General features: G+C 37.8%; 1 protein-coding gene across 4 annotated transcripts in view; it reads right to left on the reverse strand.

The window, feature by feature from the left end:
• The window catches only part of BTBD7 (BTB domain containing 7), an 81,630-nt gene that overhangs the window by 11,400 nt on the left and 55,344 nt on the right, over window positions 1–14,886 (reverse strand). For all 4 annotated transcript variants that reach the window (XR_004348139.1, XM_032620599.1, XM_032620608.1 and 1 more), the window contains 4 exons: window positions 10,172–10,380; window positions 8,165–8,240; window positions 4,590–4,750; window positions 1,621–1,764 (listed from right to left, as the gene is read on the reverse strand). Coding sequence is in view for 3 of the 4 variants with exons in the window: in XM_032620599.1 (XP_032476490.1) it covers window positions 1,621–1,764; window positions 4,590–4,750; window positions 8,165–8,240; window positions 10,172–10,380 (590 nt within the window). In the remaining variant the exon portion in view is untranslated. The remainder of the gene's footprint in view (window positions 1–1,620; window positions 1,765–4,589; window positions 4,751–8,164; window positions 8,241–10,171; window positions 10,381–14,886) is intronic.

Here is a 14,886-nt window from a genome sequence, read left to right on the forward strand (position 1 = left end):
TGATATTAAATTCAACAGACCTATACATAAACCTAATTGTTAAGTAAGTTTCAGATGAATCTATCTCAACAAACTGCAGAACGGTCAAAATGGCATCATGTAAAAACATTTTCCACATTTACTGGGGGCATTTTTCTGCTTATGCATGGGTACAGGAGGACTGTCTGATCAGCTCACTGCTGCTCCATTTTGAGACAGAGCAGAAGGGAGGGTAGATCTAGATTATTACGGGCCTTTTATCACCAGACTCAACCTTCCAAGAGGCCTCAGCTGCTTGAGTGACTTTCATCATTGAACTTACTTCAGAAAGACCAGACCCAACCATTCTGCTTTTTTCCTCTGTTTTACAACTATTTAAAGTGTCAACTACTCGGGGTGGGGGGGAGGGATAAACTGGGAGATTGGGACTGGCATATACACACTACTATATATAAAATAGACAACTAATAAGAACCTACTGTATGGTACCAGGAACTCTATTCAATACTCTGCAGTGACATATGGGAAAAGAACCTAAACAAGAGTGGATAGGGACTTCTCTGGCAGTCCAGTGGTTAAGACTTTGTGCTTCCAATGCAGGGGGCACGGGTTCAATTCCTGGTCGGGGAACTAAGATCCTGTGTGCCGTGCGGTGTAGCAAAAAAATAAAAATAATAAATAAATAAAAAGAGTGGACATACGTATAACTGATTCACTCTGCTGTACAGCAGGAACTACCACAGCATTGTAAATCAACTATACTCCAATAGAGATTAGTTAAAAATAAAATAAAATTGGTAAACTGGAAAAAAAAAAAGTGTCAACTACTCAATAAGGGATAGATTATCATCCTATTCAATAAAAGAAACCTCTCACAAATCCTTTCGTAGACGTACCTTAAACTAGGGACTCCAACAATAAAACTGAGAAAAAGTTTAAGATAACTATGTTTCTACACCCAAACACATTGTTTTGCCTGTTAATTCATTTCATTAAGCTTACTGGTGATTTCTGACTTTCAAAGACTGTCAGTTCCTCAAAAGGTCACCCCAAAGATCTTACGGCTGAACATTTCTAATAAAAATTGCAGTATTTCATTTTCCATTACCATATTTACGTGGCGAGTTCTTTATGTTATAATATACATAATGCCAACTTTTTACTTAATAGGCCTAAAATTTTGTCTTAGTTTGTATACTTATTCCAAAACTAAACACAATTTCCAGCAGTCACTACAAAAATATGTTACAAGAAGTCATGGCATTTCTTTAGTTTACAAAAGGAAGAAAATATGTATGCAATCTTCTCTCAAACATTTCTCCCACCCTGAAGATCACAAAATACTGACGACCATTTCATTAAAATGAAAATTTTTTCCAAGCTAACAGTTTGCAAGAAAAACTGATGAGAAAAATGTAAAATGCAATTTAATATGACCTAAGTTATGAAAATAAAAATATGCTTGATAACTCAACATTTGGAAAACTACTCTGGTGAGTAGTCAAACTAGAATTTACTTTCACTTTCCCTATTATTGGACATTTAGACTATTTCCAAATATTTAAGTAATATCACAATAAATGTCTTTGTGTTTATAGTGTGTAACAAAGTAGTCTAACACCTTAAAATGGTTTTTATTACCTTTGCTTCTTCTACATAGGGAGAGAACAGTCGAGGACGAACATATATTCCAGCATTTTTTTGCCGTAACCAGGCATTTGACTTTCCACCTTCTGTTGTAGGAAGCATATCTGATGGAGGAGTACTAATCAAGCCTCTTTTCATCTTCGAAAAAAAAATTTTTTTTACAGAAACAGAGATTTGTGTAGCACCGCAATATTACAAAGATAAAAATAATTATACCTATAAATCAACATGTTTGAACTTTAGCATTTAAATACAAATTTAGGAATATAAGTGAAATTTAAAAATACTCCAAATGTTCAATAATATTTAAAGGATTCAGCAAGCCATAAAAAGGTACTACAATTTTCCATTTTTCTCTACATAGAGGAATGATGTTTTAAAAACAAGAGCTGTACTAATTAAAAATATAATGAGTCAGACTAACTTTCAGAACCCTTAATGAGAACCAATTTGTTTTTTTCCTTACTCACCTGGGAACGGATTCCTCCCCACCTTACCCTCCTCAAGACAAAACAAGCACATTCCTGGGCCTGTATCTACAGTACAAAGATGGACAGTCTGCTGCAGGTGATTAGGGGCAGGGGCTCTAAGGGAAGGAGAACTTGGCTCAAACCCTAACTCTCCATTTAACAGCCACGTGACCATGGACATCTCCTTTTACCTGGGCCTCACCTTAAGGGCCCCTAGGTAGCCCTGGAGATGGGACACTGCACGACTAACTAAATGTGGTGGCCCTGTTGTTCCCACATCTACGCTAGGAGACTATAAATCAAATCCTTATAGCCCATGAGGTGACTGTGAAGAGTAAATGAAGGTAAGGAAGATAAGCAGCGCCTGGCACAGTGCTTAGCATACACTGAAAGAGCGTTATGGTTCACAGCCATTATTAGTGAACTTTTACTGGGGACTTGCTATGTGTTAGGCAGGGGATTAAGAGCAGAGATATATATTTTCTAAGTCTATTAAACAAAAGTTCTAAAATTTTTTTCTAAACCAAATTCAGGGATCAATTTGGTTTGAGTCCCAGGTTTTAAACAAAACCGAACAGTGTTTCTTTAATATTATTCTTGTTAAATATAATAAACATCTAATTGCTGCATTAAAATCATGTTGAATTAAAATATAGCAATAGACATATTTTGAAAATAGGAAAAAAACCCACAACTCTAATCTGTTACAACTGTAATCATGTTGATATATTTCCTTCCAGTCTTTTTCAAATGAATTTTTACCTAACTAAATTTTAGAATACATAAAAATACACATTTTTCGTATGCTAACACATATATATGGAATATAAAAAAGAAAAAAAACATGGTCATGAAGAACCTAGGGGCAGGACGGGAATAAAGACACAGACCTACTAGAGAATGGACTTGAGGACACGGGGAGGGCGAAGGGTAAGCAGGGACGAAGTGAGAGAGTGGCATGGACATATAGACACTACCAAACGTAAACTAGATAGCTAGTGGGAAGCAGCTGCATAGCACAGGGAGATCAGCTTGGTGCTTTGTGACCACCTAGAGGGGTGGGATAGGGAGGGCGGGAGGGAGATGCAAGAGGGAGGAGATATGGGGATATATGTATATGTGTAGCTGATTCACTTTGTTATAAAGCAGAAACTAACACACCATTGTAAAGCAATTATACTCCAATAAAGATGTTAAAAAAAAAGTTTAAAAAAACCCACATTTTTTTAGCCTTCTTTCTAAAATGATATTCCATTATTATGTTGCTATATTAGTCTTTACAACCATTGGTCAGGGCAGGCAGCAAAATATTCTGTCAAGGAGTCGTACTGTAATTTATTTTCCCTGTTATTAGATACATAGGCTATTTCCCAAAATTTAATGATGATGCAACCAATGTACCAGCTATATCTCCCCTATGGAACAGTAATATTATTTCAAAAATCAGTGACCTAATAGGTAAAAAAATGATAACTTACTGTTTTATTTTGCTTTCTTTGGTGTGTGTGTGATGACTAGTGAGACTGAACATTTTTCTAATCAGAGTCCATAAATATTTAATTATTTTCTTCTAGTTTTTCCATATTTCAACTTAATATTTAATTCTTCAATCTAACAGGGATTAATTTTGTGTGCAAGTGAAATGAGGGTTTAACTTTAAGCATTCTTCTTCCCTCTCCCACTGATGGGTTAGTATAGCACTGCAGTGATTTGTGATAGCTCGCTTATTCTATGTTTAATTCTTATATTAATTAGGATCTTTTTCTGGGCTATTTTGTCTTCTCTATTATGCTAGCACCACAGATTAACAGAGTTTTAAAATATACTTTACATTATGGAAGAGTTATCCCTCCTTAATTATGTTCTTTTTAGGGAACTTAAAAGAATTCTTATCAGTTTTTTTCCAGATGACTTTTATAATGTTTCTGTGCACTTGAATAATAAACTATTCTGATGTTTACAACATATTAAAGTTATAAACCAATATGTGAAGAATATTTATTTTTCCCATCCATTAATTACAGCAATTCTTACAGTCTAAAAAATTCACTTAAAAATTATGAAAGTAACAATCAGTCAGCTCCATTAATTTTTACCTGAAATACGATTACCAGATTCATCCCTTTTACAATGAACTAATCTCCTCTCCTGCTCTCTGATTTACTGCTATTCTTAAAGAGTCTCCAAAGGTAATTTCTACCCTTTCCTTTTTTAATAAGGACTACTTGATCTACACTGATAAATGGCTGGATCACCTCCACTGGAAACTATCCTCTTGCAAAAGTAAGACTGACATATCCACTCAACTCTCATCCCCCAAACATTTGTGCCATGTGCCAGACACTGGGGACACGATACAGTACGAAACAGACATCTGTCTCTGTCCTCATGGAATTTAGTTTCATGATACTCCATTAGTAGAAATTATTTACAATGATTTTTTAAAAAGACACTTTCTTTTCATGAAAGGGATAAATGAAAAAAGACACTTACTGCATCACTTAGGACTTCACTGTTTATAGGTAAAATATGTTCAATTCGCACAAAAGGTAAGAGAGAAGAAAGGATCTCTCTAAGCTCTTCGATGTCCAGGTCTCGTCTTTTGACACCTCTCTTGTTCACACTATGAGCAGTGCCACTCAGTAAGTTTGGCTCTATGACAGAGAAAGAAAATGAGGAGTCTCCAACCAAATCCAGATTTTCAGAGAAAGGCTTGCTTTCTTCTCTGGTACACTTTCAGTAACACTCTTTACATTAAGTATATCTGCTTTAAAAAGCGTTATAAGTAAATTATTTTTATGTCTTAAGAAGTTTTCATAATAGCGATACTCTCAGACAAAGAAAAAAGCATGGTGTCAACAGTACAGTAACATTCTTTATGATTGTTCTGCATTAAAGAATACAGAATTCTTTTCCATATACTAACTCCAAGGAGAAAAAAAGACAATCTATTAAAATCTAGTTTGACCAAGGTCTTTTTCTTAAGGTTTCTCACTTTGGTGACCAGTTTTTTAAAAAGTACAATAAGGGCAATGCAGGCCAAATGTTATTTCTGATCACTGTAGGTTATCAGCATGCTCATTAGGTTACTATGTATGTTTAACAGCAATTTAACGAGATACTAAAATTATATCACCTGGTATCTTAAAGCAGCAAAACCTAATGTACACTCTATTTGACTTTAAGAATTTTATGAGCCTCCTAAATTTTCGTAATATGGGAATGTTAATGCATAAAAGTGAACCTTTTAACATCTGATGTGTAATACCACTGTCCAGAGCAGAGAATAAAATGTTTTCTTCATTTAGTATTAGTGAAAGGGGAAAATCTGAAGTGTATATATATGCTTTTGATATTGAGGTGGGAAGGAAATTTCATATTTGGGGAATTTTTAATCATATCTTTAAACCAGGGGGCTGTATATTTTTCTTCCTTAAAAAAATAAGATCTTTATCATTCACAAAAATAAATGCTGGATTTTTTGCAAACACTACAGGCAAACTGGTATTTCCCTTAAATCACGTGCTAGATAAAGAGATATTGTTTTTTGAGAGGGTAAGATATTTTTGGAGTCATTCAAAGTAAAATTATTGCACGTGTGTGAAACAGGGTTTTTTTTTTTCTCTTGTCTTGCTATGCTTTGGCTTCAGTACTTGTAAAAGACACTGCTTTTCAAAAGAAATTTTTTCTCAAAGTAGTGGTGTCCTGGTTTCAAATGAAACATTACAAGAAATTCCCAAATATGTAACACGTAAGGGCAGAAACCTTATGTATGAAGGGGACTGAAACAAAGGGCACCCTGGTTGGTGCCGCGTCCTCCTCATCCCTGTGAAAGAGCCTTCCAAGCACAGGCTCCGGACGCGCAGGCTCCGGATGCGCAGGCTCAGCGGCCATGGCTCACGGGCCCAGCCGCTCCGCGGCATGTGGGATCTTCCCGGACCGGGGCACGAACCCGTATCCCCTGCATCGGCAGGCGGACTCTCAACCACTGCGCCACCAGGGAGGCCCAAAACCACTGTTTTTTAAGGGAAATTTTATCAAGGATGTTCATTATCTGCTCAAAATAAATATGACATTTCATCATTACCAGCCTTACATCAACGAACAAGCCTATGATGATTATGTAGCATTATATACAATCAACTCTTGTTATCTGGGGTGGTTTTGTTCTCTAAAGCCACTACAGTTAGTGAACACTGAACCACTGCTCCTTAGGGAAACACAGGGTTAGGTCCCTGTGAGTGTCTGGTCACATTAGTTTTGTTAACCAATCAAGACATAACCTTGTTTTATGTGTGTTTCTGTTTAAAGACACCTTATTAGTACATATTGTTGATTCATTAACAATGAACTCACAGCCAACAGCACTGTAACTCATGCCTGAACTATGCTTATCAACACATATATTTTCTCCATAAGGCACATCACAGCACTCTTGGACTTCGGAACACTAAACAGTACTAAGCATTACACTAGGAGGCCATTTTAGACTGTGGGATCACCAGAAAAACCCATAAAGATGTGAAAAACACGGCACTAAAAAGATTGTGAAAAGGACACTGCTTTGAGAGCTGAAATAAGATGGCAGAGTGTCACTCTGTTCTACCTTAAGCTGGAAACGTATGACTCAAATTTTGTGTCACTCTGCACATCTCTGCAAGGGAACATGCTAGTGTCATGAGTACTGATTTGGGGATCACAAATTTTAGCAAGTAGGTGAATGTGAAAATATAGACTCTGCAAATAAGGATAGACTGTATAATGGCATTTCAAAAATGTCCCAAATTAATAGTAGTGGTTTTTGTATTTAAAAAATTTCAAATCTGAAATTGCTAAAGGCTTTTAGCAAAAGATAAATTAGGAAAAATAAGATAGGAGGACTGCTTTTGTTCCCTAGTGCTTAGGTGGTAGTATATTAAAGGGACACTATAAAAAGATTTGAAGGCAGGTTTAGCTTGATTTTTTTTTTTTTGTGGTACGCGGGCCTCTCACTATTGTGGCCTCTCCCGTTGCGGAGCACAGGCTCCGGACGCGCAGGCTCAGCGGCCATGGCTCATGGGCCCAGCCGCTCCACGGCACGTGGGATCTTCCCGGACCGGGGCTTCCCGGACCGGGGCACAAACCCGTGTCCCCTGCATCGGCAGGCGGTCTCTCAACCACTGCGCCACCAGGGAAGCCTTAGCTTGATTTTTTAAAATATATTTTAAAATGTGGGCAGAACAACTCTGTAAGTGTACTAAAAAACACTGACTTGACCACTTTAAAAAGGTGAACTTTATGGTATGTAAATTATATTTACATAAAGCTGTTGAAAATGACAGGAAAGGGAAACCTGCATTTAATTTTTCTAATATTTTGATTTGAGTTCACTACCTAGAGGAACACAATATTCTATGAAAGAAGGAGCACAGGTGGGTGGGCTAACCCTAGCTATAAATATAAGACTGCTATAGAATCATAAGCTTCCAAAGTTTAGTTAAAATCATAAGCTACATATGATGCTTCTATCTCTTCTGCAGTATCTCCAGCTGGAGGCCATTCAAAAGGATTATTTCTCCTTTACCTTCCACAAAAATTTAAAATAAACAACAAATATACTCTCTTTGGGTAGTCATATATATATTTTTTCCTTGAGGTAAAATTCACATAACATAAAACACATCATTTTAACCATCTTAAAGTGTACAACTTAGTGGGACTTTTAGTACCTTTAGAATGTTGTGCACCTATCACCACTATCTAATTCTAGAACATTTTCATCGACATGCTTTTGTAACACTTTAATTAAATGAAAAATTTCACTCTAATACTTTCATAAATCAGTCAACATATATTATTAAACACATAGAAAGATAACATTAAGAGTATCGCTTTAAAGTTGCAAAATTAAATTTTCTGGTATATTTATTTCTAATAAAAGTATACCCTTTCCACTAAAGGATTCTACTGATTGTAAAAATTTGTTTTCACCAGGCAACAGTGGCAGCTGTCAAAAGACTGATGTGTGGCACGCACTTCACTAACTTCCAGGAAAAGCTTACAGTTGCAAGCTAGTTTTCTGAGCTTACCTCTGTCCGCTATTCTCTTCATTAACTGATGCTCACCCCATTTAATCAGATATTTAAGGATATCTTGTTCACTTGCCTATAATAAAAAACGGTTTACATTTATTTTAGTGCAATCAGATAGATGGTTAATCTCATTAATGACTCTTCCTAGGTCATAAAGTAAATACAACATGCAACTTGTCACGCTTCACTCTTTACACTGGCTGTTTCCAATGTCTGAGCTAAACCTGTGGTGTATCAGCAGCAAATACACAAGACCGAATGACATGTGTTTTGTCCAGTAACCTCACTCTTGGCTCTAATTAAATTTTTATTCTTATTTCCATCGTTATTTTTTCTTTATCCTGTTTTCTTCCCGTTTTAAATTTACCTTACTATATGGCTTCGATACAGCTGGCTTAAATTCTTTTTGGGACAATATGGAGATAAACAGATGAAAGTAAAAGTGTAAGGATACAGTGTGACCGCTATCTCCTGCAGGAGCAGAAAAAAACAAGTATGGCAACTTGTTTTGGCAGAAGACACTACAATCTCCACAAAGTATGCTACTGAATGGCGAAGGACCCTTCAAGCACTGTCTGTGAAATGGCAATGTGCCCCTCATTCTTTTGTACTTTTTTTTTTTTGGCTGTGTTGGGCCTCCGTTACTGTGTGCGGGCTTTCTCTAGTTGCAGCGAGTGGGGGTTACTCTTCATTTCAGTGCGCGGGCTTCTCATTGCAGTGGTTTCTCTTGTTGCGGAGCATGGGCTCTAGGCGCGCAGGCTCCATAGTTGTGGCACGTGGGCTCAGTAGTTGTGGCTCGTGGGCTCTAGAGCACAGGCTCAGTAGTTGTGGCTTGAGGGCTCTAGAGTGCAGGCTCAGTAGCTGTGGCGCACAGGCTCAGTTGTTCCGCAGCATGTGGGATGTTCCCAGACCAGGGCTTGAACCTGTGTCCCCTGCATTGGCAGGCTGATTCTTATGCACTGTGCCACGAGGGGAGCCCCTCTTTTGTACTTTATTTAAAATCTGAGGGCAAAATCTAGGCTGCTGTCCAAGGTTTTTACTTTCTATGAAGAAATGCAAAGCTTCTAAAAACAATAATTGAGAGAACTGACAAATCCTAACTCCCATAATGTCTGCATCAGGACAGTGAAATAAGGTTAATGAACACAGATACTAAATAAATCAAAAGCAATTATGACAACATTTGTACTGCAATCAAAGCAATATATGAAGGAAAAACACAGATGCTAAATGGATTTTTTAAATCTTCATTTCTGACTGAGATGGAAGCATTTCATAATTTTTCTGGTACAAATACAAAGAAACAGGAAATGGCTCAATGAGTTTATGACTTCATAACATTAAAACTGTTGTACAGTTTCTAGCATAAAATTCATACAGCCAATGCAAAAGGAGAAAAAAAGAAAAAAAAAAAGCTTGAACATATTCTACCTGAAAGTATTTTTTTACAATATTTTAAATCTATTGTTAGTTTAAATTACCTAATTATGAAGGACATATAAGTCAAGGGCACAAGAATTTGCTTAAAAGTACTTCTGACTAAAAATAAGTAGTTGAAAACATTACTATACTTTAGCAGGACACACACATTGAGTTTTTATAAGCATCTGAGTAGGTCAGAAATTGAATATTATTCTTACTTTGTGCTGCTTAAACTAACTAACTATCTTCTGATACTTCACCAAATAAACGAAACCGTTACAGTGAATCTATTATTAACAGAAGCCAAGAGAATCACCATTGGGATATGCTTCTGACCTTGCCTTTTGCCTACTGTCACACCCCTTTGGCGTGGTTGGTTAGGACCTGGGCCGGTTCACAATGCTGAATCATGGCGGCAGAGTGCACAAAGGGCCAGAGAGCTAGAAGGTTGTGGCTGCACAAATATGAAGAGGGTATTCCTGGGTGGGCTGATCTCCCTAGATGGGAGAGTAACAGAGTACAGATGGGTTTCTTGGTGCACCTATGAATGACAATGAATTTGAGAGGTGTATAAATGATTACCTGTAGGTAGTCAGACTGGATAGCCGTAAGCAGATGGTCTTTGCTGAGTTCATAAAAAACATCCGAAGTCATGACCTGGGAAAATTCCTCACAGAGGAAATGTAAAGCTTGTCGGTGTACCCATTTAGAGCCATATGGATGAGAGCTCCACTTGAGGATGGCAATTAAGGTATCTAATGAGATGCTTTCAGCAATGATATCCTCACAGCCTAAAAGAGAAGGCAAATACTTCTTGAGATTAATCATAAATATTACTTATTGAACATCAGTGTGTTAGACACCAACCTTAAAAGTATCAATGGTAAAAAAGAACAAGGAGATAAATAAAATCTCATGGTAATCACCAAGACTTGGTGGGATGGGGTAACAATTGGTAACTATAATAGATTATGACATCTATAGGAAATCTGCTGTTCCATAAAGACAGATCCATAGAAAAAGGCAAGGAACCCTCATAATTGTTTAAGAAAATAAACATCTATGTGCAACTCAACAATTTGTGTAAGACATTATAGTGGAGGGCACTGGACCAAAGGGGAAAGAAAGAAGAATAGGTAGAAATGGTACAGTTTTGGGAACTGGCAAGAGGAAGGCTTGGATGACACCTGACTGATAAGAGAATCCACCCTTGGGGGTAAGACAGGTGGGCTATCTCTAGGAACTATGAGGACATCTGTTTTTTGTATTATTCTAATAAAAAACCAACACTTCGCATCGACGATAGCTTAATCCCTCAGAATACAGATAAAATACTGCAGTTTTTTGTTCATCTGGTGAACTAAAAAGAAATATGTGGTTTAAGTGAAAAGGACCAGGATCCTGGAGAAAGTGACTATGGCACCTTAAAAGCTCAAAGAAGAGAAGAAGAAAATCTGAGGATAGTCATCTATTTTCCTTAGGAAAGATAATTTCAAAATACAAAGATAAAATGTAAGTCAAATTACAGTGACAAAGACTGTGTAAGGGAAAATGGCTAAAGTTGGACAGAAATTCTTCACAACTAAGTTTACTATAAAATAAAAAAAGAACCCCAATAATGGGGGGGTTATTTAAACACCACCAACAACAACAAAAATGTGGCTAAACAGGCTGCTCTCTAATGAGCCCAGAGGTTTAAAAGATAGAGTAGCAAAAGACAGAAAGGGCAGCAGTGAACTCTGGAGACTTCCAAAGCTCAAAGTTCTTGCGAACCTATGAAAAGTGAAAAGAGAAAGATAACAACTCCCATTTTCAGGTGATATAAGATCATTAGGAACCAATAGCGAGTCTGTAAAAAGTAATGCTTCCTCCCCTTTTCTGATATGGTACCAGATAAGCAGAATATCATAGAGAACTGTATAACCCGATTTCTGCAAAGCATTTAACAAAACACTTCATGATGTCGCTAGACTGTTAGCTACAGAAGACGGGGGCCGCTGTCTTCACTGTATCTCTAGCACCTTCTACCACATGGTAGGCATTAAATAAAAATTTGCTGAATGTACAAATGAGATCTTTGAAGATAAGACAGAAAGATATGGAGGGATGACAGAACAGTGGCTAACAGAACCATTTGCAAGTAGCACTGATTAACTCCGGGGATGGAGTGGAGAGTCTCTGTCTTTCCGATGTTAATCAAGAATTTGACTTTCTCTTTCTGACACATATATATGGAATCTAAGAAAAAAAAAATGTCATGAAGAACCTAGGGGTAAGACGGGAATAAAGACACAGACCTACTAGAGAATGGACTTGAGGATATTGGGAGGGGGAAGGGTAAGCTGTGACAAAGTGAGAGAGTGGCATGGACATATATACACTACCAAACGTAAACTAGATAGCCAGTGGGAAGCAGCTGCATAGCACAGGGAGATCAGCTCGGTGCTTTGGGACCACCTAGAGGGGTGGGATAGGGAGGGTGGGAGGGAGGGAGACGCAAGAGGGACGAGATATGGGAACATATGTATATGTATAAGTGATTCACTTTGTTACACAGCAGAAACTAACACACCATTGTAAAGCAATTATACTCCAATAAAGATGTTAAAAAAAAAAAAAGGAATTTGAATTAAGTTGTGGAAAGTATGCTTCAAAGTCTTGAGATGACCTAAAGCTGGGAAACGCAGTTAAAAATACACTGGATAAAATGATCATAATTAGCTAAAAAGATGGATCGAAATGAAGATGAAATCTAACTAAAAAAATCAGAAAGTTCTATATTTAGATTAAAGAAAAGCAACGGCACAGTAAAAGATAGGGGCGAGCTAGCTTAACTATAACCCCTTATTTAAAGATAATATCTGGGTACGTTAACTGAACAAATGCAAAATGTGACATGGCTGCTATAAAACTAAAGCAATCTCAGGCTTTTAAGATACAAGCATAGAGTCATAATCAAAGGAATACTGTTGCACTGCTCTCCTGTGGGGTGCTGTGCTCTGTTCTGAGCCCTGTGTTTAGACGGGCAATGACAAAACTCCAGAATTCTCAGAGGAGGGTGTAAGTACAGTGGAGAGTTTGAGACCTGTTACTGAAGAAAAGCTCTGAACAAACAAGATTATTATTGATTTATGTAAGAGAAACCTGAGGAGAGACATAAGAGCTATCTTTCAATGTCTGATGGAACCTCATGAGGCAGAAAAGAAATGACCCATTCTCTGTGGCTGCAAGGGCAAGTCCTGGGAAACACTTGATGGTAAAAGAAGAGAGATTTTGACTCATTATTAGGAAATTTCTAACAATTAGAACTGCTCTCCTTACCTCCCCTCAACAAAAGGATCCCTCTAGAAAAAGGCAGGAGCAGAGGCTAGCTTGTCGCATTAGGAGTAGAGTACCAAGAACCCTTACACTGGGTATGGAACTAAGGTAGGAAGACAGCCAAGCTTTTTCTGCCACAAAGATAAAATCGTTTTTAGAAATAACAGAGTAAGCATAAGAGTAATTAAATCTAAAGATTAAAGATAAATTTATTTAATCTAAACATTAAAATGAGATCCTTATAAATGAAATCTGCATGTAAACAACACCAAAGGCATGAATATGTGCTGATGAGAAGTGGGAAATATGGAAAAGTTCTGAACAGTTCTCAAGATTTTACTGTAAGCCTTGAATGCCAAGCTGAGGACAGGCCTCGCGCAGCAGCCAGTGGAGGACTCCTGTCAGTCTGCTGTTTCAAAGCGGGCATTGAAATGGAGTCAAGTAGTATGAGTCAACATGACAGGAAAGGCAATCCGGTAGACATGTTTGGGGACAAAGCCAGGCAAATTAGAGAAAATGTGGCTTTTAAAAGAATGTGTCACAATCCTACTAAAACCAGGATATTGGCAGAGGGAAGAAAGGGAATTAAAGATAACATCATATATTTAAACTTCTGAGGTTTACAAAGAAGCTAGACATGACAGGAAAAATGGACTTTGAAATCAAATTGACTTGAAATGCCAGCTTGACCATTTAGCAGAAAAGTCACTTTGGGCAAATCACTTACCCTCCCTGAGCCTGAAATGTTTTCATCTGTAAAACTGGGATTATATTCCTAACTCAGGGTTATGATATGAGATTTAAATGAGACCGTATCCTTGATGATATTCTTCCTTCATTCGAACATTCTGGAGTACCTACTTGCCAAGTGCTATAATTACAAAGCTCTTTCTACTGCACAATTTCCTGGGTAATGTCACCTGTCCCCATGGCCTTAACTCCCATTGTATCCTTATGTCTTTCAAGGTCCAACCTAGAGCTCTCTCCTGACATCCAGACTCATTTCTTAAACTTCCCATACTCATTCCTTAACTTCCCAGAGTTCACATGGATATTCTGCAGACATCTTTAATCCAAAAGTCACTTCGTTTCCTCTGGGAAATCTAGCCCTTCCTCCTCCCTCCTCTAGCACTGCCCTCCCCATATATATATACACCCACATATATATACACACACATATACACACACACACACAACTTTGTTATATATGTAACAAATTATTCAGTAGCCTGACTTCAAGATAAAATCCAAACTGCAGTTTTTTGGGTGATCTGGCCTCTGCCAACTTCTCCAGCCCCTACTCGGCTCATATCCTGCACTCTAGTCATACTGCATTACTTACAATTTCCTAGAATTCCACCGAACTCTCTCACCTCTAGGCCTTTACATATGTTGCTCCATTTTTCTGAAATGCTCTTAATTTTCCTTCGTAACTCCTCCACATCTTTTAGACTCAGCTTAGATATTGCCTCTTTCAAAAGCCTATCTTGAACCTGCTCCCCAAAGCCTAAGTCAAAAGTCAGGTGTTCCTCTTACCTAAAAGTTTCCATGGTGCCCTGTGTTTCTCTCTGTAATAGCATTAAACTCTCATACTAGTTTATCTTTCTGATATATTTGTCTGAATTCTCTATCAGACTGAGCGCTCCTTTGGTGTAGTGGCCCCATCTTTTTTTTTTTTTTTTTTTAATAAATTTATTTATTTATTTATTTTTGGCTGCGTTGGGTCTTCATTGCTGTGTGCGGGCTTTCTCTAGTTGCAGTGAGAGGAGGCTACTCTTCATTGAGGTGCGTGGGTTTCTCACTGTGGTGGCTTCTCTTGCTGCAGAGCACGGGCTCTAGGTGTGCAGCCTTCGGTAATTGTGGCACGCAGGCTCAGTAGTTGTGGCGCACGGGGCTTAGTTGCTCCGTGGCATGTGGGATCTTCCCGGACCAGGGCTCAAACCCGTGCCCCCTGCATTGGCAGGCGGATTCTTAACCAC

Source organism: Phocoena sinus, chromosome 2, assembly GCF_008692025.1.
Source record: "Phocoena sinus isolate mPhoSin1 chromosome 2, mPhoSin1.pri, whole genome shotgun sequence".
Classification (NCBI taxonomy): Eukaryota; Metazoa; Chordata; class Mammalia; order Artiodactyla; family Phocoenidae; genus Phocoena; species Phocoena sinus.